The sequence below is a fragment of the Mycteria americana genome, chromosome 4 (assembly GCF_035582795.1).
Source record: "Mycteria americana isolate JAX WOST 10 ecotype Jacksonville Zoo and Gardens chromosome 4, USCA_MyAme_1.0, whole genome shotgun sequence".
Taxonomy (NCBI): Eukaryota; Metazoa; Chordata; class Aves; order Ciconiiformes; family Ciconiidae; genus Mycteria; species Mycteria americana.
Window position 1 is genome coordinate 72,552,473 of NC_134368.1, and position 24,823 is coordinate 72,577,295.

Genomic DNA, 24,823 nt, shown 5'->3' on the forward strand with positions numbered 1-24,823 from the left:
TGTGTTTCCTTGGGGTTGTGTCTTATCTGAAAATGAGAAAAATCCCCTGATTAGCAAATTAATGAGTTCAGCTTCAACAAAATAAAAACACTTAAAAGAAGCAAAAAGCCCCCCCCTCCCCCCCCCCCCCCGGTTATGACACAGTTGAAGGCAATAGCAAAAGGGTGTTGACAGGAATTTTCTAGCTTGTTTTCCTGTAGTACTTTGCAGAAGAGCTTTAATTCATACAATACAGAGAATGGCGAACTCCAGACCTGGAGCTGAGATGATTGGAGCCATTCTTCAAATAAAGCCAAGGGAAAAAAAAAGACAAAACTCTCACTTTTACCATGTGGGGTAAACTACATATTACAAACCTGGCTGAAAGATCTTGTGGTCACCGGTATCATCAGAGTTAAGAGCCTGAATTAGGCTTCTAGGGAAAAGAAAGATGCTCTGTTTCCTTCTTGACGGAGCTCTAATATTTCTACACTGCTTTGAATTTATAAAATGCTGCGAAATAAGAAGTATTAGCTACCAATGTTAGCAACTCTAATACTTGTAGTTAGTTTGCCTCTTTGAAGACCCTTGCTGCAATCTGGGATGCTCGTCTTCCCTTCTAGGCTTTGCTGTTGGCCACCTGGGTGATGCTGGGAAAGTCATGGCACCTGTCTTCTGTACCCTGTTTGTAACCTGATGAGATTGATACTGGTTTCTTTGGAGGTGCCCATAGTAAAAAGTATTGTATGAGGATTTCATGTTAATCTTGTTACCTCCACACCATAGGACATACACAGCAATCATCTCTTGCTGCCTTCTGTACTATCTCATTTACATATGAAATCTGCACTAACTAGCTACTTCTGCAAGCTTAGTTTTAAGTTAAAAAAGGTGTATGCAAGTGAGTGTGTGTGTAAGTGTGAAATGTATGCTTTGCTGGGAGTCAGGGGTTTTGTGTTACAGTTACTGTTTCCAGTGCCAGGTGCCTGCTGCTTGGATAACTTGTTCTTTTATTATTTTGTCCAGCCCTCGTGGGTTTCCTTATTTGTTAATATCTTGTCTTCAGAGATGATAGTGGTTTTACTGGCACTTTTAGGACTTCAAACAATTTCACAAAATGCTGGGTGTGGGTTTTGTTTTTGTTGGTGTGTGTGTTTGTTTGGGTTGGTTTTTGAGGGTGGTTTTTTTGGAGTATGTAATAGACATTGTCCATTATCAAGGTGACACCTCAAATCCCCAGTTGCTTATGAGCAGTTGAGTCCATGATTACCTGATATAACAATGGTATTATCTACTTACTTTATAATCAGAGCCACTTGTTCTGCGGTTTTCTATTTACAATCTTTCCTTTTTGGGCAAAGATGAGGAATGGGAAAAACCCAAACATATTCTGATCTTTTTTTATATTTTTAAACTATGTACTTAAAATTATATGCTTGTAGAAGCTTTATATAAATGGCCTTTTAAAATTATAATTTATTATTTGCCGTGAATGGGTATAAACTCTTTTCCTGGTATCTGCTGAGTACTTCGACACAAGTTGTGCTTCAAAACAGAAAATTAGGAGGAATGTAATGTTGCAGTGTTGGTAGAAATCTTAGGTATATATAGTCTGCTGAGAAAAGTTGAAGGGATCTTGGATAAATGTTTTTGCCTGCTGAATACTTGGTTAATTACTGGTTGAAAGGACTTGCAGGAGGAGTTTGTTTTTATAATTATGCCAAGGAACACCCAGAGCAAAGGACAGGTATTGCAGCTTTCTGAGTGAGTCTGCAAACCGCGGTCAGGACTAGAGCCCAGAAGAAATTGCGTAACACTTTTTTTTTTTTTTTTTTTTTAAGTTTCTTAGCCTGCTATTTCAAGTATGGGCACCTGCAAATTTAGTAGTATACTCAGGTTTTCATTTGTTACGTCTGTGTGGCTAGATGGGATTCATGTTCACACCTGGGGTCTGTATTGGTTTTGAAAATTTTGGAAACTACGTGAGCCATTTTCTTTCGTTTCTCTGCAAAAACCAACAAAAAACCCCACAGCCCCTGGGATGCGGCAAATGGCAGGGAGCTGGTACTCGGAGTAGCACCCGCAGCCACCGCACCTCCCGGTTTCTCACGCGTGCTCTTCTTCCCGGCCCTCTTCCTCCCCCCTCGTCCCCACCAAGCCCAGGCAGCGCGTCCGGAGGGGGAGGTGGGCTGCGGAGGGCTGCGCTCACGGCTGTGCGTGCCGCGGAGCGGGCCCGTGGGCGCGGTCTCGGTCAGGGAACACCCCCGCCGGTGCCGCCCCGGCGATAGGCGCCGGCGGCAGCGCCCGGTAGCTTCTGGCCCAATCCTTCGGTTTTCCTGCCGTGACAGAACAACATGTCCATTTAAGGAGGCTGGGTCGTACCATGAAAACTTTGCTAAAAAGGGGTGGGTGTGCACAGTGCAGGCACCTGGGGTGTGCGAGCTGCCGCCAGACCCGCTGGCCGAAGCGCAGCGGAGGAGTAAAAGAGCAGCGGGCCCCCGCGGCGCGCGGCACTGACGCTCGCAAGCTGCGAGCCGGCCCTCGGCTTTTCAGCGGGGCTGCGTGGGCCCCCCCAGCTGAAAGTGCGAGGGCCGCATCACCCTCCCTGCCGGCCGGGAATGCATCCAGCCGGGGGAGGGCCCGGGTGCCCGGATGTCGATCAAAATGAGTGTAATCCAACCCTGCGCTAGACAGCCCGGGCTCGGGAAACTGGGGCGCGGGGAGCGAGGGGCTCAGTGACATTTCAGAGGGGCGCGTTCACGGGAACCGGGAACCGGGAACCGGGCGGGAAGGCAGCCGGCAGATGGAAGAGAAGATTTTGGCAGGGGGGTAGAGCCTGGACAGTTGGGGAAAGAGCTCATGGATAGAGGACGCTTGGCAGTATAAACTTCACGATGGCTGCCCAGTCGAGGTACGGCATTAAATAACTTCTGTCGCTGTTGGATTTCATTGAGGGCTTTTCATAGTCCGGTGGTGTTAATGATGCACTCGCTCCTTTTCAGGCGCAGTTTGCTGTTGATTTTTACGCTGTGTTACCCAGAAATGTGTCTGGAGACGCGTCCTGGTTAGATTTTGTTCACGTATTTTGTTCACTGAAGTGTCCACTACCTCCTCTCAGCATAAACTTCCTTTTAACAGGAAAACAAAGTCTTAATTGCTCCCTGTCAAATCTCTCCCTATCCAACAAGTTAATAGCTCTTTGGAACTGATTTTCTTCTGCCTTGTGGACTTGTCTATTACTTGTTTGCTTTTTTCCCCTGTAACCAGCCTAGTGTAAAGAGGTTTCTGTGATTGCTTACAGCAATATTTTAAAAAGTAAATGGTTTATATTTGGTTGGATTGGAGAGCTGGCTGTATAAAATGGAAGCAGGTTGTGTCTGCTTGTCTGCAAATCTGCTGGATAGGTGGGAGAGTAGAAAATGGTTGTGGAGAAGAGTATGAAAAAGAGTGATCCAATGTAGTTGCTGTCAGGGAGCAAAATTCAAGCAAATATACCCATCTTGGTTAAATACTTTTCAACTAACTGTGTTTTTAAAGAAAGAACTTCTTGCCCGCTCTTGGGGGGGGGGGGGGGAGGAGGGAGGGCATCCTGTCTAAAGTAAATTTCACACTCAGCATGGGGGAGGCAGCCTTTCTTAAGTCATAGTACTTGATGAAGCAGTGCTATTTAAGGTACCTGTTAAATGCCTTTTAGCTTTTACGATGCTTTAATAGCCATTTCAGAAATGCCAAAGAGAGAAACTCCTCTTTTTGCTCTTTAGTCCCATACCAAACAGCCACCCTGCTCCCCTTTCCTCCAGGCAGGAAAAAAAAAATTAAAAATGGTGGCATATCCTACACAGAAGTTTGGCACTCGCAGTGTATTTTCATAGTGGTGCTTTTCTGCAGGTTTGAAGCAGCCAAGAGCTGGCTTTAAATTACACACTGCAAAATGACAGAGCCCTGAGGTTTGGGGAGGAAGGACGGGAAGATTGATTGCTTCGTTAACAGCTGAACTCTTCTCTAGCTCTGACTGCCTGCTCTCTCTGCATGTGGGGAGACTGGGAGTACTTAACAAAGAGGCAAAGGTTTAATTTTTCAGCATCTTTTTTTCCTTTATATGATCACTTATTCGCATGATTTACTGGCCTGCATTATCAGCACGTTGCTTTAATAGGCCTGCATGCTAAGAGAGGATACAGCATAAATCTTAGTGCCACTGGCTGGCCTTGAAGCTTGGCTTGGCTCCAAGGCCAGGGACATGCTTGATGTCTCAGAGGTTGCACAGCCATTTTCCTGGGTGGCAGGAGGGCACATGGTAGCCGGGTCCCACCAGTAGCCCCCAGCCTCAGCAAACTGGCCGAGAAAGGGCAAGGCTGGCACTGGGGTCAGCGAACCACATACGTAACCTGTGAGGTGGACGGCGCAGAGAATAAAGTTTTAAACATTGAGTGGTTCAAACTGAAAGTGAGGAAAATGGATCAAGGGCTGGGTCCATGGGGCTGAGTACTGTGTGGCAGGTGAAAGGACTGTGCCCCGTACCTACCCTTTGAGACCAGCGTGGAGACAAGATGTGCACCTGCCATTCTGTACCCTGCCTTCTCCTCCATTGTGTGCGTTGGCTTTTGCTTTTGTCAGGATGCTGTGAGGCGCTCAAGCTGTAAAACTGCGTCAGAACATTTCAGCATAGTGAGTAAGAAGGTAACCTCTGTATGCTTGAAGATCAGTGTTAAAGTCTCATTATTGCTCATTTTAAGACATTTAAAAGAGAGTAGGAGTGGATATGAGCAGCAGAAATGAATCTCTTGCAGGAGAGAGGTTACATTTGCCAGAAAGCCTGGTGCTTGTGGTATTTCTGTTTTGGTGGCATAGGTCAGCAGGGGTATCCATCTCAGTCCTAGAGATTTCTGCTTTGTGGGTGTGTAGAAGCTTTTATTTAGCAGTGAAGGATGAATTCATATTCACTATAAATGATTGGAGTTATACTGTGTGGGACTGAGAGGCCACATGTCTCCAGAATTCATTTGCCAAAACATGTCAGAGGGTTTGCTCTGCTAGGTAGCTGACAAAAGACGTGGGTGAGCTTTTTGTGTTCATTTCTCCTTTGTAAAAAAATACAAACAATTTCTGCAAGCTCAGTAAATTACTGATGAAGTGGTATGATACATAGCACTGTAGCGGTTTGGGTCTCGCTCTGTATGAGGCCTTCAGGCGCTCCTCCATCTGCTTGAGTTTGCAATTTCTCATGTGCTATATGTTGCAGCTAGTGACAGGGATGTGACATTGGGGATGATGCTTGTCTGGTAAGAAGAACGTCCTGCATCCTTTCTTCAGCTTCAGTGCTGTGATCCTGGGCAACTCGCCTAGAGTTTGGGTTTCACTGTTTTGGAGGGTGGAAGGGTAAGGAAAACAAGGTGATAAAACATGCCTGTTGCTGCTCTTCAGCGTTTTAAAAACTGTAATAGTGATGACTGAGAAACTGATGTGCTAATGGATGCCATAACATTTTTTTAAATAGTAAATCTTAAGAAATTATTAAGTGGTGAGTTGGGTATGTTTTTGTTTCAGCTGTTTGATCAGCTTCTACTAATGGCTGCTGTAAATAGCTTACATCTAGAGCTATTAGGTGGAGAAACTATCCTCCAGTTAGCGTTGTTTTGTGTATAATGTAGATTTTCTTTTTTTTTAAGTTGCTAGCTGAGCTGTAGGTTTGCAGCTGTAGCTCTCTATGCAGTTGCTTCTGGAACGCGTGGGTGATCTGATGCCTGTAGTGTCCCCAGGCGACAGGGCTTGTGTCAGGTTTTTACGGTATATTCAGGAATGCGTGAGCAGAAACAGAATCGATCTGAATCAGGACAAGTTTACTTTCTTGTTAAATGTGGTGTGATATTCATCACGTGCAATTCAGCTGCTTTGAGATACGGCAGGACCCCTGGGAGGTGCGCGGGACAGACTGGCACCTGCGCCCACTACCAGCTACTACCAGCGATCAGTGAGGCATGAGGATATGGCTCCTTAACTGAGTGGCGGAGCCCATCTCTCTTCTGCTTCCTTCTTCATTAAAATGTGTGCTCTACTGCATCAATTGCAAGCTGAGGACCTTTAAATGAATAACTGCTTTTTTGAAGATGTAGGCTGCTTTTCTCAGGCTGGTTGGGATCATTTTAAATTATCTGTAGACCCTGTTGGTTACACTTATTTTGTTTAAAATTGGTGGGTAAATAAATACTTTGTTGTTCTGGATGCTAAGAATTTCCAATTGTCATATAACTTGCCTTTCACAGTGTTCATGATTAGTATGATGCAGAATGAATGCAATTTCCTAATCTTTGTACATAGGTGGATACAGTAGCACAGTCAGAGCAACATGAAATCTGAGTGCTGTGCTGTCATCCCTGCTGGGCTCACCTTGCTCTTTCTCCCAAGTCAGCCCTGCAGGGAAGGGTGATGGTGGACAGCAGTCTGGGAAGCCCTCTGTTTCCACCCCCTAAAGCCAAGTCGTACCAGCTAAACCCAGAAGAGTCTTGAAACAAGGCTGTACCACTCATTTCAGTAGAAAAAGAAGGTGATGCTGTGCAGAAATACAATGTGGCCGTATCTGCATTTAAAACATGGTAAATGCAGCAGAACAGTTTCTTCTAAAGGGAATAACGCTGAGGCTCTTCCCTGAGGAGAAGCTACGTTGAATGATGCAGCTTGATTCTGTTCCATGTCGTTGCACAGCTTTCCAGGCCAGATCTAAAGACATGTTTCATAACTTGTTTGCTTCATGGGTCCTGTTGATACAGGCAAATGCCAGTATTGGTGATGCTGCATTCCAGTCAGCTGATGTAGGTGAAGAAGGGCTGAAACAATGTCTTGTTAGAGTTTACCTGTCTATTGAAAGCTAAAACATCCTGTGAACCCCTGTCGGTTTTGCTCGTACACTGCTACTAGCCTTGCTTGTAGAAATACAACCCTATTTTCTCCAGAACAAAATGCCTAGCTGATCCTTGGCACGTTTTGCGGGCTGCTGGGGATTTTCAGTTCACAGTTCCTTATTGCCTGGACTTTCTGAGCCTGGAGTCTATTGCTTTGGGGCAGGCCTGCAGCTGAAGCTCCCCCACGGAGAAGAGATGCTCACAGGGAAGTGGATTTTTCAAGTAGGTTTGTTGGGTTTTGGTTTTGGTTTTGTGGTTTTTTTGGTTCAGGGTTTTTTTTTTGCAGTGGGGGTTCCAAATTGTAATAGGCCCTTGAAAACTTTTAAATACTATTGTCATGGTATACCTGAGCTGGTATAGAAGGGAATGTTTCCTTAGATCACATAATTTTCCTGGGTCTGAATCTGTATTGTAGAGAGACACATCTTCTCACTGCTTTTTATGAGAAAATCATTTGCTAATTCAACTGCAAGATGCAGCACAAATAGCAGGAAACAAGCTTTTAATGCGCTGCATAAATTCTCCTCAGTGCTTTCCTTCTGAGTGTAGTCATAGTGAATGACGGCATGAAGCTTTTAAATGCCTTTAAAATATAATAGAAAAGCTGTCTCAGTGAAGTACATAGGAATGCTATGAAGACGTTGTTCTTCATGAGGTGGACCACAGTAAAGTGAGGAAGAGTTCTCCACCGAGTGCAAGGTTTCTTCCTAAGACCTGGCTCAGGCACAGGGCTGGTTTACTGCCTAGCTCGTGAGCAACATGACAAAAGAGTGAGTTTAATGTAGAGATGCCTGAGCCTCAAAAAAAAAAGGGAAAGTACTCATCCTGTTCAGGCTTGAACACAGTGTGGAGATTTTTTTTCCCTGTGGTATGTTACAGTGAAAAAAGTACTGGCTATGTTATGTTTTTGCAATTTTGGCTGCTGCAGTTCATCTGTGTCCATGATAAAAAAGAGAAGACACACGTAGCGCTGGCTGGGGTGGAGCAACTGGCTGGGGCAGATATCACTCAAAATGCAGTGTTATCATAGGTGGATTAAGATAGAGCTGCATTGCTCCAGCAGAATGCTTTTACGAGGAACAGACAAGAGCTACTGCATGTGCTATGAGCAGATTTTCCACAGTTGCATATTCACAATCAATTTGGGGAAGAGAAGTTGCATTCTAGATCTGCGCAGAATCAAGTGGCTGTGGAAAGCAGTGAGAGGCAGAATCCTTCCAGCCCATCTTTCCTCTCGGCTGCGATGGCTGCTTTGTGCAGAGCTAGCCCCCAGCTCTCTTGTACACTGCTGAGGTGCAGAAATTGTTGATCACCTTATTTTACTGCACAGGTTTTAAAAAGCACATTTCTTTTGCTGCCTTATTCTTGTAGGGGAAGGGGGAGGTGGCAGGCAGGGAGAAGAAGCAGGTGTGTGGGCACAAAACTGCATTTGAGGAGGTGCTCTGCTAATATTAATACTGTTTTCAGCATTGTCAAGCTGAGATGGCTAGGTGGGTTTGAATAGGCAACCTTCATCACAGGTGCCATATGCTTCATGAAGACGTTTGTCTACTGGATTAGTTTAGGCTCAGGTATTGTTTAGTGTGTAGAGTTGTCATTTTTAGTTGTACTGAGTGTTTATTGTACCAATGACCTAAAGTTTTCCTTTAGTGTTGTTTTTACAATGCTACCCTTCAGGTTAAGAGAAAATAATGTCCCTGCTTTAATTTTTAGAGAAAGTTCAACAAGCAAATTGTTAATGTTTAACATCAGAGACAACAGTGAAACTCATTCTCAGAACTGTAAAAAATGTGGTTTTCATTTTTGTACTTGTAAAAAAACAAGCAACAAAATACAATAACAAAAAAGGCAACAAAGAACAACAAGCAACAAATATGCCCCTACCCCCAATTCACCAAACCTAAGCAGGAAGAGTACAGCAGAAGCCCTTTTTAAAAAGAAACAAAAGAGCAAACTCACAAGCATACGGTAGTATTTTTATTCTATACATTTTTTGCTTAGAATACCATATACTGTGTAATCTATAAGCAGCAAATGATGTATTCATCGATGTATGAACAGCTCCTTCATGGCACAGTAGTGTTTAGCAGCTGGTGTGTGTATGTGAGGTATGTGAGAGAGTATGAGTGCATGTGCCTCTTTCCTGAGCTACGGACATTACAGTTCGAAATACGGGTACCTGCTAGCATCTGAAATTGAAAGGAATTATTAAAATGTATAGCAGTAAAGGGATATTTACATCTTTGGAGAGTTGTAGACATATGGTAAGAAATGGCTTTCAGTATTCTTGTGCTTCTGCAGTTTGTTAGATTGTACTTAAAAAGAAGTTATCGAGATAATTCATCTTTGCAAGCACAGCTTAGAAGCTCTTCCTCATAACTGGTCTGCAGCTATTTCTCAAGAATCCTCTTCCCCCAGTAGGCTGTTTTGGAAAAATCATCCTAATTTGAAGACAGGGAATATGCTGGCAGTTTAGAAGTGCTTTGGTGAAGTGCTTCTGTCTTTTCCCTGTCCCCACAGTCCTCGGCAGAACAAGCTGTTCTAGTAAAAGTTGTTTTCCTGGTGCCAGTAAGCCTGTGGTTCAGCTGAGAACAGGCTGTCAGTCTAGGGACCTGTTTCTTCATACCTCTGCTAAAATAACATGTGCTAACAGAAAGATAGCATGGGCTAGCCGTGCTGCGGAGCAGGGAGGTTTGCTTGTTTTTTTAAAGACTCCCTTAGCGTTGCTGTTACCTAGAGGCCCCCATCCCTGATGGCTGCCATGTCTGTCTGTCACTGCAGTTTCAAGGCCTTATTTACCGTGAAAAGTTTTGCTGGCATAGCTAAACGTACAGGCAACAAATACACTGCAGAGGTGAGATAACTGTGTTGGCCAAAGCTTAGTGTAAACTCATGATACTGGTGAATAAGGCTGCTTTTTCTGGCATATGGCTTCTTGGGGTGGATGTAACCTGTGTTGGCTGAAGAGCTCTTCTGGACCACCATGTCTCCCTTCTTTGCTGAGACCCTGTAGATCCCTTGTAGCGGGATAGACTGTTTTGTCCAGCAGTTTAACTCTTAATTGGTGAAAGAAAACACCCATCTCTGGGACCAGGATGTTTCCTGTAATCAAGCCTGAAAATCTCTCTCAATTTTACTGAAATGTTACACCCACCTTTTTAATGTAGTTTTTGAAGTTACTTCTAGAATTGTCTATCTATATAAATTTTAAAAAGCACTAAAACCCCCGTGGTTTATATAGATAGAAAAATGAAGATGGCTCATGCATAAATCACTGTGTTCATAGTATGTGTCTCTTTTGGAGAAACTCTTTTTTTCCATTACAAATGCATTATAGTCTGACACGAGGAATGCAGTTACTTCTCTGTTCCTGCTTGGTGTCCTTTGGCAAAAAAAATTTGTACAGCTACTCTTCCTTTTTTTTAAACCATTGTGTTGCGTCTTCAGTGTGTGAGTGAGGTGATTGCATTTGGTTCTGGTACTTGTTTTGGGGGGGAAATGGGGAGAATGGAAAGCAGTCACTAGAAATAACATGATGATACTTGAGATTTTGTGTCACATTGTCTCCTGTGATGCTTGTGGTAAACTGTGATTACTGCCTGAGTTGGCACATGAGAAATAAAACTTAATCGCCCTTCTCGGGGAAGGCTGTTTTGGGGCCTCCTTCACCAGTGCAATACCCGGTTATGGTTGGTCTGTTTGCCATTTTCTCACTTGTGCCTCTCTTTAGTATTTGCTACTGGAAAGCCAAGCCCACTTCAAACTCTTCAGCTGCAGCCTGGCTTGCGGTTAATTCTCAGTCTCTGCTGCAGGGTGATCTTGGCTGATGGGCATCCAGGTTTGAGGTACATCCCAGTCTGGAGAGGGAGCTTTGCTGTAGGATGCTTTCCCCATGGTTGTCTCTTGTGCAGGCTGATAGGAAACTTATGGCAGTACTCGAAGCAGTGCTTCTCGCTTCAAAAATAGTTATCTAGTTTTAAAGCTTTAAGAATGTCAATTCAGAAGCATGTGGAGTTTAGATGGGTTTTTTCCTGTGACTGTGAGTATGTTTTATGCACATGCATTTTTGAAAGCTTATGATTTTCAACTTGTTTAGATGCTCTGTGTCTCAGAAATGTTTAAATATATGAAGTTTTGGGGTTGATTTTGGGTTTCTGATTTAACACATGATATTCTATAACTTACATTCTGGAAACAAGATGAACAAGTCCCTTAATATTTAAATGGAGTGTGATCACTTTGCCAAGGTTTTGGAACACCGTTAATGATCTTTATCTGTTTGCAAACCCCTATCCATTTTACACGGGCTGGCTTCAGCAAACTAATAATAGGTTTTCTTTGCTTAGCTAGTGTTTGTGACTCTCCTAAGAGGCAATGCCTGGTTCTCTCTAATGGACTACAGGAGTAAAAAAACTACTAGTCTAGAGACTAAGAAAATTCTGTGTAACTGCCCAAATCGGGGAGAGACAGAAAAACAGGTAGAATTGTGTTCTGTTCCTTGAGAAAGTCTAACCTGCTTTTAGAAACACTGTAGTAATAAGATGTGGTATTCAGAGACATGGGTGAAAAGCAGTTGACTCATACACTGAGGCATTAAAAATAATAGACAAAAACACCTTCCTAAATTGACTAACTTGGAAAAATCCAGTAACTCAGTGTTTCACCTTTGAAAAAATACTTTTGGTCATTTAGTGAGTTAAGTGCCACAAAGCTTTCCCTTGCAGTTCTCTCTTTATTTGTAACAAAAATGGCAGCAGTACTCCCAGCCTCTTCTGTTAAAAGCATATGCTGATAAAGGAATACCTGTATGGCTTTTGTTCTTCTAGGTATAGGGAATTTTTAATGTCATCAAGCTATTGGGATAAGAATGATGTGATACGTGAAGGAGCTGGCAGAAATTCTTCCCTGCTGGGAAAACCCAGAGTTTGTAAGTTAGATGGTACAATGTAATCAAGAAGTAGCAAGTAAGAAAGCTGAAAGAGAACATGGATGACACTAATAATGCTGTAAAGATGTGGCATCTAGCTGTAACAGATGTTAGAGTGTTTTTTCCATAAGTTACGTGTGGAAAAAACCCCTTATTTTTAGCATATCATTCAGCAAGTTTCATGGGGGGTGGGGGGGTGGGGAGGAAGCCTTACTTTCTAGACTTTCTAAGCAGGATACTAGTGTTTGTATTGAGCAGTTTTGTAGCTTTAGAGGGAACTATTAATAACAACAGCTGAAGGGAAAGTCACTAGCTTAAATTCATCTCTCACAAACTTCATCTCTGAGTACAAAGGTGTGCTTAAGGTTTGGTTGTGAATAGCTATACATCTTATCTACAGACTGCAGCCTTTTGTGCAAGAATAAACCATGCTCGAAAGTCATTTTTTATCAAAGACTTTCTGTGCAGATACATGGAATTGTGCCTACAAGGCAGCCTAGCCAGTTTGGGATGAAGAATTTAACTTGGGAAAGGAGAAGAAAAAATGTTAACAGCTTTTTTTTGAACAAAGCCTAGACTTTTTTCCCTCTGAAGATGCCCTTAACTTTTTGTTGATGATGTTCCCTCCTCCTTCCAGACCAGCTTCAAACTCTTGGCGGGTAAATGGGATGACCTCGACCTTGGTTCCGAGCGAGCCAAAATGAGACAGCCCTGAACTGGAATTTCTGTACCTACCTTAGCATGTCGCTGAGCATCGCGTAGTGCTGTTGCTTGATGCTGCGGTGCACCGATGGTGCAATTCTGCAAAAGTAGGACCACAGCGGATTAAAGTGGATGGATGAAATTGTCAGTCTGCAGAAATGATAACATTAAAACTTGGCTCCCAAGCTAGTTCTTCCGTTACTTAAATATGTGAATCGGTCTGGTTCCTAATGATTTGGACAGTGTGTTTTCTTTCCAAGTCAGTTAAGTAAACTGAACGAACTGACCTACAATAGATAGGTTTCTCTCATTACACACCCCTTTTTCATATGTCTTTTGAGGGACATACAGAATTTATATGCAGGGAGCCTATTGCTGTTCCTTTCTCATATAATGTAGGCAGCTGATGTAGTCTAGCACTGCATTTCACAGCCAGAACCTTCTTTCTGTAATTCTTAAATAAATGAAAGCAGTTTGTAGTTATAACATAATCTGATAATTGCAACCAAAAGCTTCTCAGGCTCTGTTTTGGCAGCTGTATTGGTGTGTGTTGATGTTGTTTTGCTATTTGAACAACTTGTGAGAGAATTTACCATGAAAACTTGGGAACTGTGCTATTTAAAAACAAAACAAAACACCTCAAAACAAAGAAAAATAAAACCACACACACACAAAAAAACCCCTGTGCTGTAATGCTTATAAAGCCAGATGTGATCTGGGTTAATTTTTAAATCTAATGAACATTTAGTTGACATTCCGTCCTTTGGGCTGAACCTTGTGTCGTTTTGTGGCCAAATACAGTTGTTTCAGTCCTTACCCTAAGCACTGACTTGGTGTCCGTGCTGTACTTAATTATAAAGAGACAAGTATGGAGTGTGCAGTGTCTCAGTCAAGGGTCTTGCATTCAGTACTGTTTCCACTCGGCTCCCTTAAGAATGCTTGTTCTGGTAGCTTTCTGATTTGGCAGTAATAATTTGTGCTAGCCAAAACAGTGGGGAGAGGGAGAAAAAGGTCCTTTTTTCAGCTACAGCAAAAGAAAACCTCAAAAGTAATGTTTAAAAATATTCCCCCCCTTGAAAAAGTCTGATAGAAATGCTGTATAAAAGAAGGTATTGTGAAGAAAACCCTTTTCTTTCTGTGTCCCAACCCCATCTTTTGCTTTTCTTTTGATGGATTTCTGTATTTGCCGTCCTTTCATTTTTTTTCCTATGGTCCATTGCTTTCTAGCTGTTAATTTGGTGGGCGAGGGGTGTCATGCATGGGGTAGATGAAAAAGTATGCAACTTATGGACAGGGGAAATACTGGGAAAATTACTTTTTTACTTCCCTGTTCCTTTGTACATTGATTAAAATCAAGTTAATGGTTTCCTTTTTAAAAAATTGCTTCCTTGAAAATGGGCCATCCTCCTCCCTCTTAGCCTAATTACGGAAATGTACAGATGATATTGATATAAGCTATGTTTACTTGAGTGTAACAACTTTAAAGACCATTTATGTACAGTAATCTGCCAAGCAAATAATGATTTGGTTTTGTTTGTTCAATATTTATGTCTTTCCCCTAGAGAGGTCCCTGAACACACAAGAACCAGAGTGTGAGGGCTGAACAACCAGTAGCAGTCACTGGGGTTAATATGATGTGTTTAAAAGGTCTTTAATTAAGTCATGCAGTTTTCTTAGAAAGTCCTTCAACTATTCTTTCACCCCTTCCTCTTCTCTTTCCCTTTGGTGAGTAAGTGCAAATAAGATGGAGTGCAAGTGAGGTGCGGGCACTGACTAGATACAGATCTTGGATCCTGCTGACATGCAGCAAAGTCTTGATGGAAAGTAGGAAACCAGAGGAGGGCTGAAATGATTTGTGTGAGTTTGGCCTGCCAAGGGTGTGCTGGAAGCTTGAGGTGGCAGCGAGAGGTGATGCGCAAGGGCTCAGCAGGGTGTACGTGCAAGGTGGTGTTACAGCTGCTGCTCTGAATTTCATGGGTTCCTCTGGGTTTTTCTATGTTGGTCTCATTTAGGGCCAAATCATAGCCTTCAGCATGTATGCTTGGTTCCAGCTGATCTATTCTCTCCACATCTTTTGAGAAGCTTAAACTGTGTATTATAAGGCAATGAACTACTTTGGTGAAAGGAGGAATTTAGACCAGTATCTGGTTCTCTAGTTTCCTTTGGCTTTATGCTTTCAAGTCCAATTCAAGAAAGCATTCCTGTTAAAGAGCCGTGCTCGAGCTTGTGCTCAAAATGAATTCTTGACCTGGAGCTTTTATATGGAGGATGGTTTTTGAATGTGCGTGTGTGTGAGCAGGTGCTCAAAATGGGTTCCTGATTCACAGCTTGAAACAGAGGAATGACTTCTACATGTGTGCATGACAGAGAAAGAGAGATGGGGGGGGGATATATTTGTTCTGTCTCTGTTGTGTGTATTGCTACAAGCATCATATTTCTAATCAGGTCTGTGTTAAGTGAAAAACTGTGGGGCTAAGGCACAATATGCTGGCCAGGAAGGATTCTAAGAGTTGTTCTGAGGATGGATAAGAGGAAAGTTTCAGGTGGAATAGGAAAATGCAGAAACACTGACTCGCTCTGTTCTTTCCTTCCTCCCATTTTTCATGTGGCTTCCAGAAATACTTATGCATGACAAGTTTGTGCAAAATGTCTGCTCTTTTGTGGTTGCATGTTTAGTAATTGTGACAACTAAGCAATTGAGTAAGATAGAAAAGATACAGAAAGTATTAGAAAGTGTGTGCTGAGATTTTAGGGAGAGGTAGTTATCCTGTGGTTTTAAAAAAAAAAGTTATTCCAAATCCCTGTGATCAGCTTGTGTTTTCTTGAAAATACCTAGCTTTCTACAGATGACTTGGCTGGGTGTTGCTTGGGTTATTTGGGGTGTTAGCTGGTATTGGAGTTGTTACTCATCGTGTTTGTGGATGCTTCATTAATGAATCTCTGGGATAGCAAGAGACTACAGAGAGATGAAGCAATCCAGAGGAAGCACATCCCTGTGATGACGCAGGAAGCTGTCTGGTTGGAAGCAGGTTGTTCAAGAGGCTTACCATGCTTGACACTGGATGTAGCTCTAGACATACAGAGTCAGGGGGCGAGCGAAAATGCAGCAGCCTACACGGAAGAATTTAAAACCTTCTTCAGAAGTTTGACACAATGGTTACTGTAGGGAATCTGCTCGGTCCCTCGGAGAGCAAAGTGCATACCTCCTGCCTTGTGCTCAAGGCAATGAGTAAGTGTCGTTGGGAACGTGCATGAGAGGGCAGGGGATGAGAAACCTCAGGGAAAGGCAGTGCTGATTCATTCTGCTTCCAAACTGTCTCTCGCCACCATGGCATTGAGGACAGGGACTGGAAGAGGCCGTTGGTTGTTACCATGAAAATACTCATAAGGGCAGAGGCTCTGATGGGTTTTATCAGAGAAGGCAGTGTATCCCTGGAAGATGTCCTGAGTCACCGCTGAGTGGACAAAATGCTGCATGTGCCTGGTGAAACTCCTCCCATGTATTCCTGCAGCACTTTGGTGTAATTTTCCAGCCTTGGTCACAAGCTTGGCACGAAATCACCACCATTATTATCTGAGCAGACGTGACTTCTTTCGAGAGTGGTAGTTTCCCCAGACAAAAGGACAGCCGGTTGAAAACAGTCTTGGAAAGTTACCAATCCCTTAGAAGGTACTAACTGGAAACAAAATGATACAGAGTCTGGAAGCCAATGAAATAGGAGAACTATAATGTAATTAAAAGGCAACTAAAGTACTTGTTACCAGCTGGCTGTCAGGTTTTGCTCCTTGAAGAAGGAAAGAAAAGTTGCTGTCATGCGACCATATGTACTCATAGCTGAGACAGGCATATTTTTAATACGACTAAAGTTGAACTTCCTCTAATTTCCATTTGCAGGAGTGGCATCTAATGTCTGTTCACTCCATGTGCTTCCTGCCAAGGTCCGAGGAAGAGCGTCTTCCTCATTTGTCACAGCCTTTTTACTTTGCAAGGGCTTCACTGGTACTGACCATTTCCAAGGGCTGTTTCACGCACCATTTTCATGCAGATGACAAAGCAGGGGGCTTTTACCAGTAACCTCCAGTCTCACAGGCTTAAAGTGGATCAGGCAGAGGGCAAGGACTTGGGAAAGAGCAGCAGAGCTATGCTGCAGAAAAAGAAGGAAGGGAGGAAAAAACCCCAAACCAAATGACAAACTGTAAAATGAGGGATGAGAGGAACCACCCACAGAAACAGCAAACATATTTCATTGTCCAGTTTTCTTGGTGGTAAATGTATTGACTGAGGCTGCACGAATGCTGGAGATGTCTGAAATACTTGAATTCCTGAGCCACACATGTACTGAAATGTAAGGGACAGGAGTGGTCACTTTTTACAGAAGTAAAACTTCCTTGACATTTCTTACTCTGCCCTTAGAGGCACGAGCAATGGTGCTGTGTTTACAGAGGAACTCATCCTGCACGTAGATGTCTAGCCAGTGACTCTTTCCCAGTTTCACCCAAACTCCTGGCAGGCAGTCAACTCCTCCATTGCTTACTCCACATCGGCCCATCTGTAGTCGCGCTACCTGTCCTCTCCCTGGTTTGGGGACTCTGCATGAGAGGAGCGTGTCTCTGTCAACCCATGAGCACTGCCTGCCCTTCCTGGGCTGCTTCAGGGGAGCTCTGCCTGACAGGCATCTGCTCGTGAGACTCCTGTGGTTGCATTACATTTGTTGCTCAGTTGTTTAACAAAGTGATTTTAATGGAAACGTAAAACCGGATAGAAATACAAAGCCTAATGGAATAATCTCTTAATTGCAGTGCTGTAAATGACTGTTCAGCACATGATTACTGTACTTGCAGGGGGACAGCAGGGAGGAAAGAATATTGAATGAAAGACACTAAACACTTCAGCTGCTAAGAACGATAATTTATTGCCAATCTGAGCATCAGGCTAAGCAGGGCAAATAAACTGACAATAGTAAGTGCTTTTGGAGGTAGAAATTGCCTCATTCAGGGTATTCACTGTGTGGGACACATAAATTCTACCAGGATAAATGCACAAAGAGCGATTAATTAGTAGTGGCAAGATATTCATGCATGCACTGTCCTTAGGCAACCCAGAAAAAGTATTAATCAGCACATTGCCCAATTATTGGCAGATAACTCCTAGTATGTGGTGGCTTGCCATTTCAGCTAGAAAATGCATTGTCCCTCTGCTTCCCTGTAAAAATCATGGCTTTTGCTGTGTTATGTGGTTCACAAAAAATACCTCATGTTTTTAAGCAGCAAAGGAGGTTAGCTCAAAGGCACATTGACATGAACATTTTTTGGTATTGCTGCAAGCCTTTCAAGACACATTAGTCCTTACAGAAGCTGTGTCCGTCTTTCAGATATCTCACCTAGGTTAGGCAGCAGCAGGTAAAAAAAGATTAGCTCAGTATTGAGCTGGCAGTTGATTTGGTGTACAGCTGTGTGCTCTCCAAAACAGAGCACGGTTATCAGGGAATATGTGCTCCAAGAGCACATGCTGCACAGGGAGGCAAGGTAAGTGTTTTGGAAGTGGCCTTGCTGGTTGCCACCAGCACTCCCCTTTCCCACAATTTCCTGCATTTCCCCATGCTGCCTAAGAACAAGAACACCTGACTTCACCTGCTTGCAGAAGCCCCACTGTCACTCAAGCCTTTCTCTGCATGTTTGGGACGTCCCACATGCCTGTTGGTATCTTTCTCTCTCTGGTGGGCACAGATGCAGACCAAGTGCCATGCCTGCACCAAGCAAGTCGGAGGGATTTCCAGTGTTTGCAGTGGGTCTTGGCACTGCCAAACCCATGCTGCTGTCCCGTGGGAACTGGAGCTAGCTGTTGCTTTTGAAGTGTGATGTTCCCACTGCCTGCACGCAAGTGTTGCTAATGATGGTGAAGCCGAGCAGTTTGCTCTTTCTCATCCAGCTTCCAATACCAAGGGAAAGATAGGAGATTTTCAAATAGAGGTTCAGATGACGCAAGGAAAATGATCTTTTTTTTTTTCTTTCTTTTTTTTTTTTTAAATGGGAAAATTAGAAAGAAGTTGAATAAATGTGTTCAGAATTGAAGGGAAAAAGTATTTGTAGCTTTTTAAATTATTATTCTCTTAAAGGAGTAGCTTTTTGTAGTTGCTAAAAGTAATAGCTTGTGTAAAATGAACTGCGTGTAAATATTTTTAAAAAGTAGGAAAAAGGAAAGATAAGGTACTTCAGAGTTTATTTTGGAGTGGCATATGCTTTGCAATGTGCATTAGGCATGCATCGGTACCTGCCTAATGCACCCTGTCATGGATTATTGCTCTTGCATAGTTTGAACGTCTTCCAAGTCCTTTTGAATGACAATGAGATGCTTTGTTATATAGACATCAGGGTAATAATCTGAATGCAGTTTGAAACTCCAGCATAGAGAGGTACTTGGATACGAAGCATGTGCGCCTCGTAATAGAATTGAACAACAGTTACAAACCATAGGAAAATTAGCAGGCAGTTGTGTATGTAGATGGAAAAATTAGGAAATACTTCTGGAATAATTATAGTCTGGCAGAGACTGCAGGAAAGATTTTTAAATAGGCTTTTCAGCATATAAACAGATCTTTTCTACAAACATTGCTAATCTCTTTCTGTTCCTACTTAGTCCTTGCTATGCAGATAAGACTTGTCCAACCTGTTACTCGGTACATGCTGTTATGTAAGTGGAAAACTCAAAAGAATAGGAAACCTTTTCATTTGTGCATGATTTGTTTGCTGCTAATTCCTATGAAAGTATGAAAGAATTTAGGTCTTTAATATTCTTTAATTTTTTCTTAATCTCAAATTAGTTACGGTACTGTCCTGTTCCTGTCGTAGCACGTTAGGTCTGATTTAGTCAATTGCTTAGGAAGGATTTTACACAGAGAGTATGTTTCACAAAAAATATTACAGATTTGCTCATGTGATTAATAGGTTGCAGGGGGTTGAAGATTCAGGGGGCAGAATTGCACATATCCATGTTTTTGAGACAGTTTCGAATGCTCATATTTGTAGGTTTTGCTTTTGTTATGCTTCATAGCAAATTAAACCACTGATAGCATTTGATGTGTAGTTTATTCTTTAAACAACTTCAGGTTTGCAGTCACAAAAGGAACAAATGTGAAGGCTGATGTTACGTTCCTTTTTACATTGGGCTTTATTTGTGTTAAGCTGTAGGGCTTCAGGAGTGCACGTAAGTCCACAACTAGGATGGTAGCAGAGGGTAGAAAGGAGGACCCTTCCAACAGTGCAGGAAATATGAGGTGACAGGCTCTTGGGCTCTGCAGCGGTCTTGCTGCCAGCCTTGCAAACTGTCTGACAGCATTTAGGAAAGGCTGGGTGAAATCAAGTCTTTGAAAAACATAGGGGTTTTTTAGAAGTGTTTAAGGGAACAGGCTTACATGCTTTACAATGGTATGGATGGTTCTGTTGCCTTAAGAGGAGAATTGACAAAAAGATAAGTTGTGATGTATGTGCATGTATTTGTGTGTCATGCAAAGCAAGATAAAGTGATGCTGAAACTGGTGCTCCACCCGCATGACATGCTGTGGGAAGTGTGCAGGGCCTCTGTGGAGAAATGGTGCTGAAGTTGAGCTGCGTGTGAAATGAGGATGTGATGCAATAGATGTAGGATGTGGCACCTGTGGACCGCATGGCAATGCGGCTGATGGACTTAGGAGCTGCGTGGCAGAGCATGGACAAGGTCAGCTGACAGCAGGTTCCTATGGAAAACTAGTGACATATTCACTCAGCTGGATGTACAGGGATGCTAGCTATGTGAGGAGGAGTATTATCTGAGAAGAGATTTAAAATGCAGACACATGAAGCAGCTGCTCACTAAATATTTCAGTTTCCTTTTTACTAACTATATATCTTGTTAAAATTCTTCTTTGGTGTAGTGGAGAACAGTAATTTTTTTTTTTTTAATGGCGTTTAGGAAGCCAGTTCTATAAAATCAGTGAACAAAAGGCACATCCACTTGAATCAGTTTAATGTAGTCTTATCATGGAAAATTTATTGCATTTGACTTCTTGCACCTGCAGTAAGCATTTATGTATACTTGAAGAACTGAGGTAGAAAAATAGATTGTAAGACTTGAATCCTTGATTTAACTTGCAAAATGATTTCACATGGAAAATTAAACATTGGTTTTTTTCTAAAATGTGTAGCTGATATCATCTAGATTTTTTTTTTTTTTTTTTACTTTGGTATAACCTACTTTTTTCTTAAGACCTTTTAACTGAGATAGTTCTTTGAAAGGCTTAACATTTTTATGAGGACCCTGGGGAAACAGTAACTAGGTTGGGGGGGACCACTGGGCTTTGCTTTACTGAGTACTTCTGTGCTAGGTCAGGAATAAAGTGTTTGGACAGTTCGTGTGAAGAAACAGTAGGTCTAAGCAATCATGGTTTCATTTCCTACAATCAGGAAGATGGAAATATGTGTGTGAATCAAAATATTGTAATTGTGTGAAAAAATAAATTAAAGTAGGTCTGGGAAATCAATATTAAAGGCAAAAACTTCTTCTTGATCCCTTACTTGATTATTTGGCTCTTTCTCAACCAGTACTAGTTTGCAACAGCCTTTTTACCTAATCTCTCAGATCTCCAAGATTTGCCACTAAAAGACACTCTTTTGGAGCCCATTTTAAAGAAACAGAAACCTGATTTCATTTTTACATTCCACTTCTTGTAGATTGCTACTGTGAATGCACAGTTCTCTTGCTGCCTTTAAACCTATTACCAATAAATTGATTGTACTGAACAACAACAACAACAAAAAAGGTATTTCAAGGCAAAAGCGAATGAACAGGTAGGATAGGTCTTATATAGAGTAGAAAGTAGGTTTTACCCTATGCATTTTCCCAGGCAAACCTGGAACAGTTCATCCGAGCTGCTGGATTTCTGCCGCTGAGAGGAGGAATTCAGAGGCGGATGGGTACGGTGGGAGATTTCATGCAGCACTTCACTGAAGAAAGCCTTCAGATTGATTGGGCAGCAGCTGATAACCACTGCTGTCTATTCAAGTATGCCTTATCAGCGTTGGAAACAGTGATACTTTGCTAGTGGTGGGTGAGTTGATAAAACATTGCAGTCATGGCCTCTGTGTTTCCGCTGGAAAACACCTTCTCACTCTGCTGGGCAGTCGTGCACACACATGCATGCAGCAAAAGACTATCCCTGCTCTGAAAGGCTTGCTGCTTACCACATAGTAGTTACCCTGTTCCTGTGCTCATATAACTGACTTAGAGCAGTAACAGAAAGATTTGGCATAGCTGAAGCATAATAGCTGAAGCAGTGCACTAGAGCACTAGAGGATCCGGCCGGGCTTAACAAAACTTGAGTTTTGGCACTCTTCCACCGATTTTACGTCAGTCACATCATTTTCCTGAGCTGGGGTTTGTAAGCCAACACTGGAGTTAGATTTATTTATGTGTCTCAGGCTGACTTAAACAACTGGGAGAAGTGCACGATTGTTTTTATTATGAGTGGCATGTAGATAATCAAGAGGGAGAAACATTGTGGGAGGGGATAATGCTGCAGGGCAGTCTGTTCCTGAGTGGTGAGAGTTGTTCCTGAACACTGACTTATCCGAACAAATGCCACTGTGCTGCTCTAACGTGGCTGCATTTGAGTTCATTTATACATTCTTAATTCACGGCAGTTGCTAAGTTGCTTTACCTCTGTTTTCGTCGGGGGGGGGGGGGGGGGGCGGCGGGGGACACCCACCTTGCAGCAAGCTCCAGGTGCTGCAGAGGCAGGGTAAGTACCACTGAAACAGTTACTTAAACAGCAGCTGATGCACAGTAGCTTGTTACCCTGCTGCCTGCGCTTGCCCTGTGGCAAATTGGGAACAATACAAGGTTGCTTTTTGTTGATGGGAGACTTTGACTTTTTAAATCCATAGAAATAGGAAAGGGTCACTTGTGAGAAGAGGTAGATCTTTATCGTGTGTTCAGGGTGGTTTGCATGTGAAACAGCTGGTTTAAAAGGTGAACTCTGGCTACAGGAAGATTTATCTTAACCGCAGGAAGTTTTTAACAAAATCAGACTGTAGGTAGCACACTTAAGTAGAAGACTGGTTACTTTTTCAGAAGGCTGTCTACTGTGATAACAGTTCTTTTGCAACCCTGAGTTACTACGGTACATCTGTGGTTACTTAAACACACACTTTCCCTAGTGAGATTTGATCCTAGGTCACTTCCTTTTCAAGTTACTTTGCATCTATGTTGTATTGTAATGTTTAGACTGGGTGGAGCGAGATCAGCCCTGATCAGCCCTGGAAAGTGACTGCGCCTTGCGTGAATGTGTTTTTCGACTGTCTCTATCATCCTCCTCCTTATCTGAGGAAATCAAAATGAGAGTACATCACTAGAGATAATTTCTCCCTTGCTCATTGACACTTTTTTTTGGCGGGTTTCTCAATGTCTGGCATTATTCTGGAAGAAGAAACCCTGGATAAAATTCTGTGACTTACTTCTCTGAGTCTTTTTCCTCTCTTGTTTCCTTATTACTTCCTCACATCATTTTTGCATTAATTTTATAGAGGCATGCATGACACTCGGTGAGGGCTTTGTGACAAATTTTTTTCATGTGTTATATTTGGTAGAAGTCTGGGCTTTGATCTGGAAATGTGTCACAGTTCTTACGTAGGGAGCTCTGCTGGCTTTAGGAAGGCAGGTAAAAATATGTTCATCTTCATGGGTATAAGTACTAGTAAGGTTGCTATCCTAGTGTGCATGGCACTTGGTAGGTAAAAACACAAAAAAAGAATAGCCATTTTTTGTGGGAAAGGTGACTTATAGGCTTTTAGAGATATCTTTCCATAGCTATTGATAATATGTTCTTCATAAGTGGAGAAAGGTTGCTTCTGGGGTGTAGCTTTATATGAGATGTCATTGTATGTGCATATGACATGTTGATCAGAAATGACCCTCTATGGACAGTATTTTAAATGCAAAGTTGACTGCACCTTCTGTGTAACAGTCCTTTTTCTGCATTCATTTTTCATAGAACTCTCTTGAAAGAAAAAAAAGTAAATTGAATTCTTGTGTTGGTTGTCATACTATGCTCTACTGAAAAAAAAATATTGCTTTGTTTTGTGTTTGTTATCTTAGAATAATAAGCATGTTAGAGTTTCTTTAAAAAAGAAAAAAGACAATGTCAACTTGGGAAACAGGCTTTTCAGGATAGGAGAAGGGAAAAGAGAAGAATGGAAGGATATAAAACCATCCACCAAGTATATGCTCCTCTGTAAACTAGACAAACCTATTTTAGCGATGTCTTTTACCTGCTTGTCCACTTAACATCAGAATCTACCTGTTTCTGGCTGTTTCTTAGGCAATACAGATGAATTTCTAAGCAACATAGTATATGCAAAGAGTGGTGAGTTACTACAGTAAGTCTGTGCATAGCAGTTCCCAAGATGTTTACAGCCATCAGGTATGTTAAGTGAAAAGTTCTGTTCTGCTCATGTGAAAAGCGTTTTGTGGCCTTGAACCAACAATATTTCCTAATTGGTTCAACTCAGCTGCCCTTAGCTTGATTCAATCAGGCAGTTTGTGTCTTTTGGTCTTTTGGTGGACCTGCTGGGCCTTAGAAGGAAGGTAAAATCTTGCTGATGCTTGCTCTGTCATGTAAAGACACTCAAGATGGTGGTGTGAATGCAGACGCTCTAGGCTGTGTTATGCAGCATGGCTGTTCTCACTGGAAAATAAGCTAACATGGAAGGAGTTTGCCTCAGCACAGATGAACCATTAGGAAGATAACATCCAAGGCTTGTCATAATGGGGCCTAAGCTAATGCAAGATGAATAGATGATAGATGAATGATAGTTGAAAACGAATGATAGATGAAAATGCGAATGTGGTCCTGCAGTCACTGTGGGGATGGATGGTGCTTAATGAAGGCTACGCTAGGAGTCTTCTAAGAAGTCCCTTCTAAATAGCTTATGAGCTTGCATGCTGAAGCATGTCTTGGGAGGGAGGGCAGGAAGTGCTTAGAAATGGTGTGAGTGTGGGACCACTTGAAAGAAGACAAGTAGAATGGAATGAGATAAGAATGTGAATTAGCTGCATGACCGCTGTGGGGGCAGCAAGAGGAACAGAGTGGCTGGCCTTTGAAATCTGCTTTTCCTGTGCTTTGACAGTAGATGTTTTCTCTCTGAGCTAAACTTCCAAGCAGACCCAAAGTTTACATGCTGGTAGAAAGGCTACACCCCATATGTTTGTTGATAGTGCCAAGGCCTTGTATTTACTTCCAGCAGCCTTTGATCTAGAAAGGCATGATGTAAGTACCTTTGAAGG

General features: G+C 42.4%; 1 protein-coding gene across 10 annotated transcripts in view; it reads left to right on the forward strand.

Moving 5' to 3' along the window:
- Window positions 1-24,823, forward strand: part of AFF1 (ALF transcription elongation factor 1) — a 135,836-nt gene that overhangs the window by 22,331 nt on the left and 88,682 nt on the right. The window contains exon 1 of one of the 10 annotated variants that reach the window (XM_075500863.1): window positions 2,615-2,890. The exons of the other annotated variants lie outside the window; for them this stretch is intronic. Within the exon in view, the coding sequence (XP_075356978.1) occupies window positions 2,874-2,890 (17 nt within the window). The 5' untranslated portion in view covers window positions 2,615-2,873. Of the gene's footprint in view, window positions 1-2,614; window positions 2,891-24,823 lie in introns of those variants that run through there. 10 annotated transcript variants of the gene reach the window in all.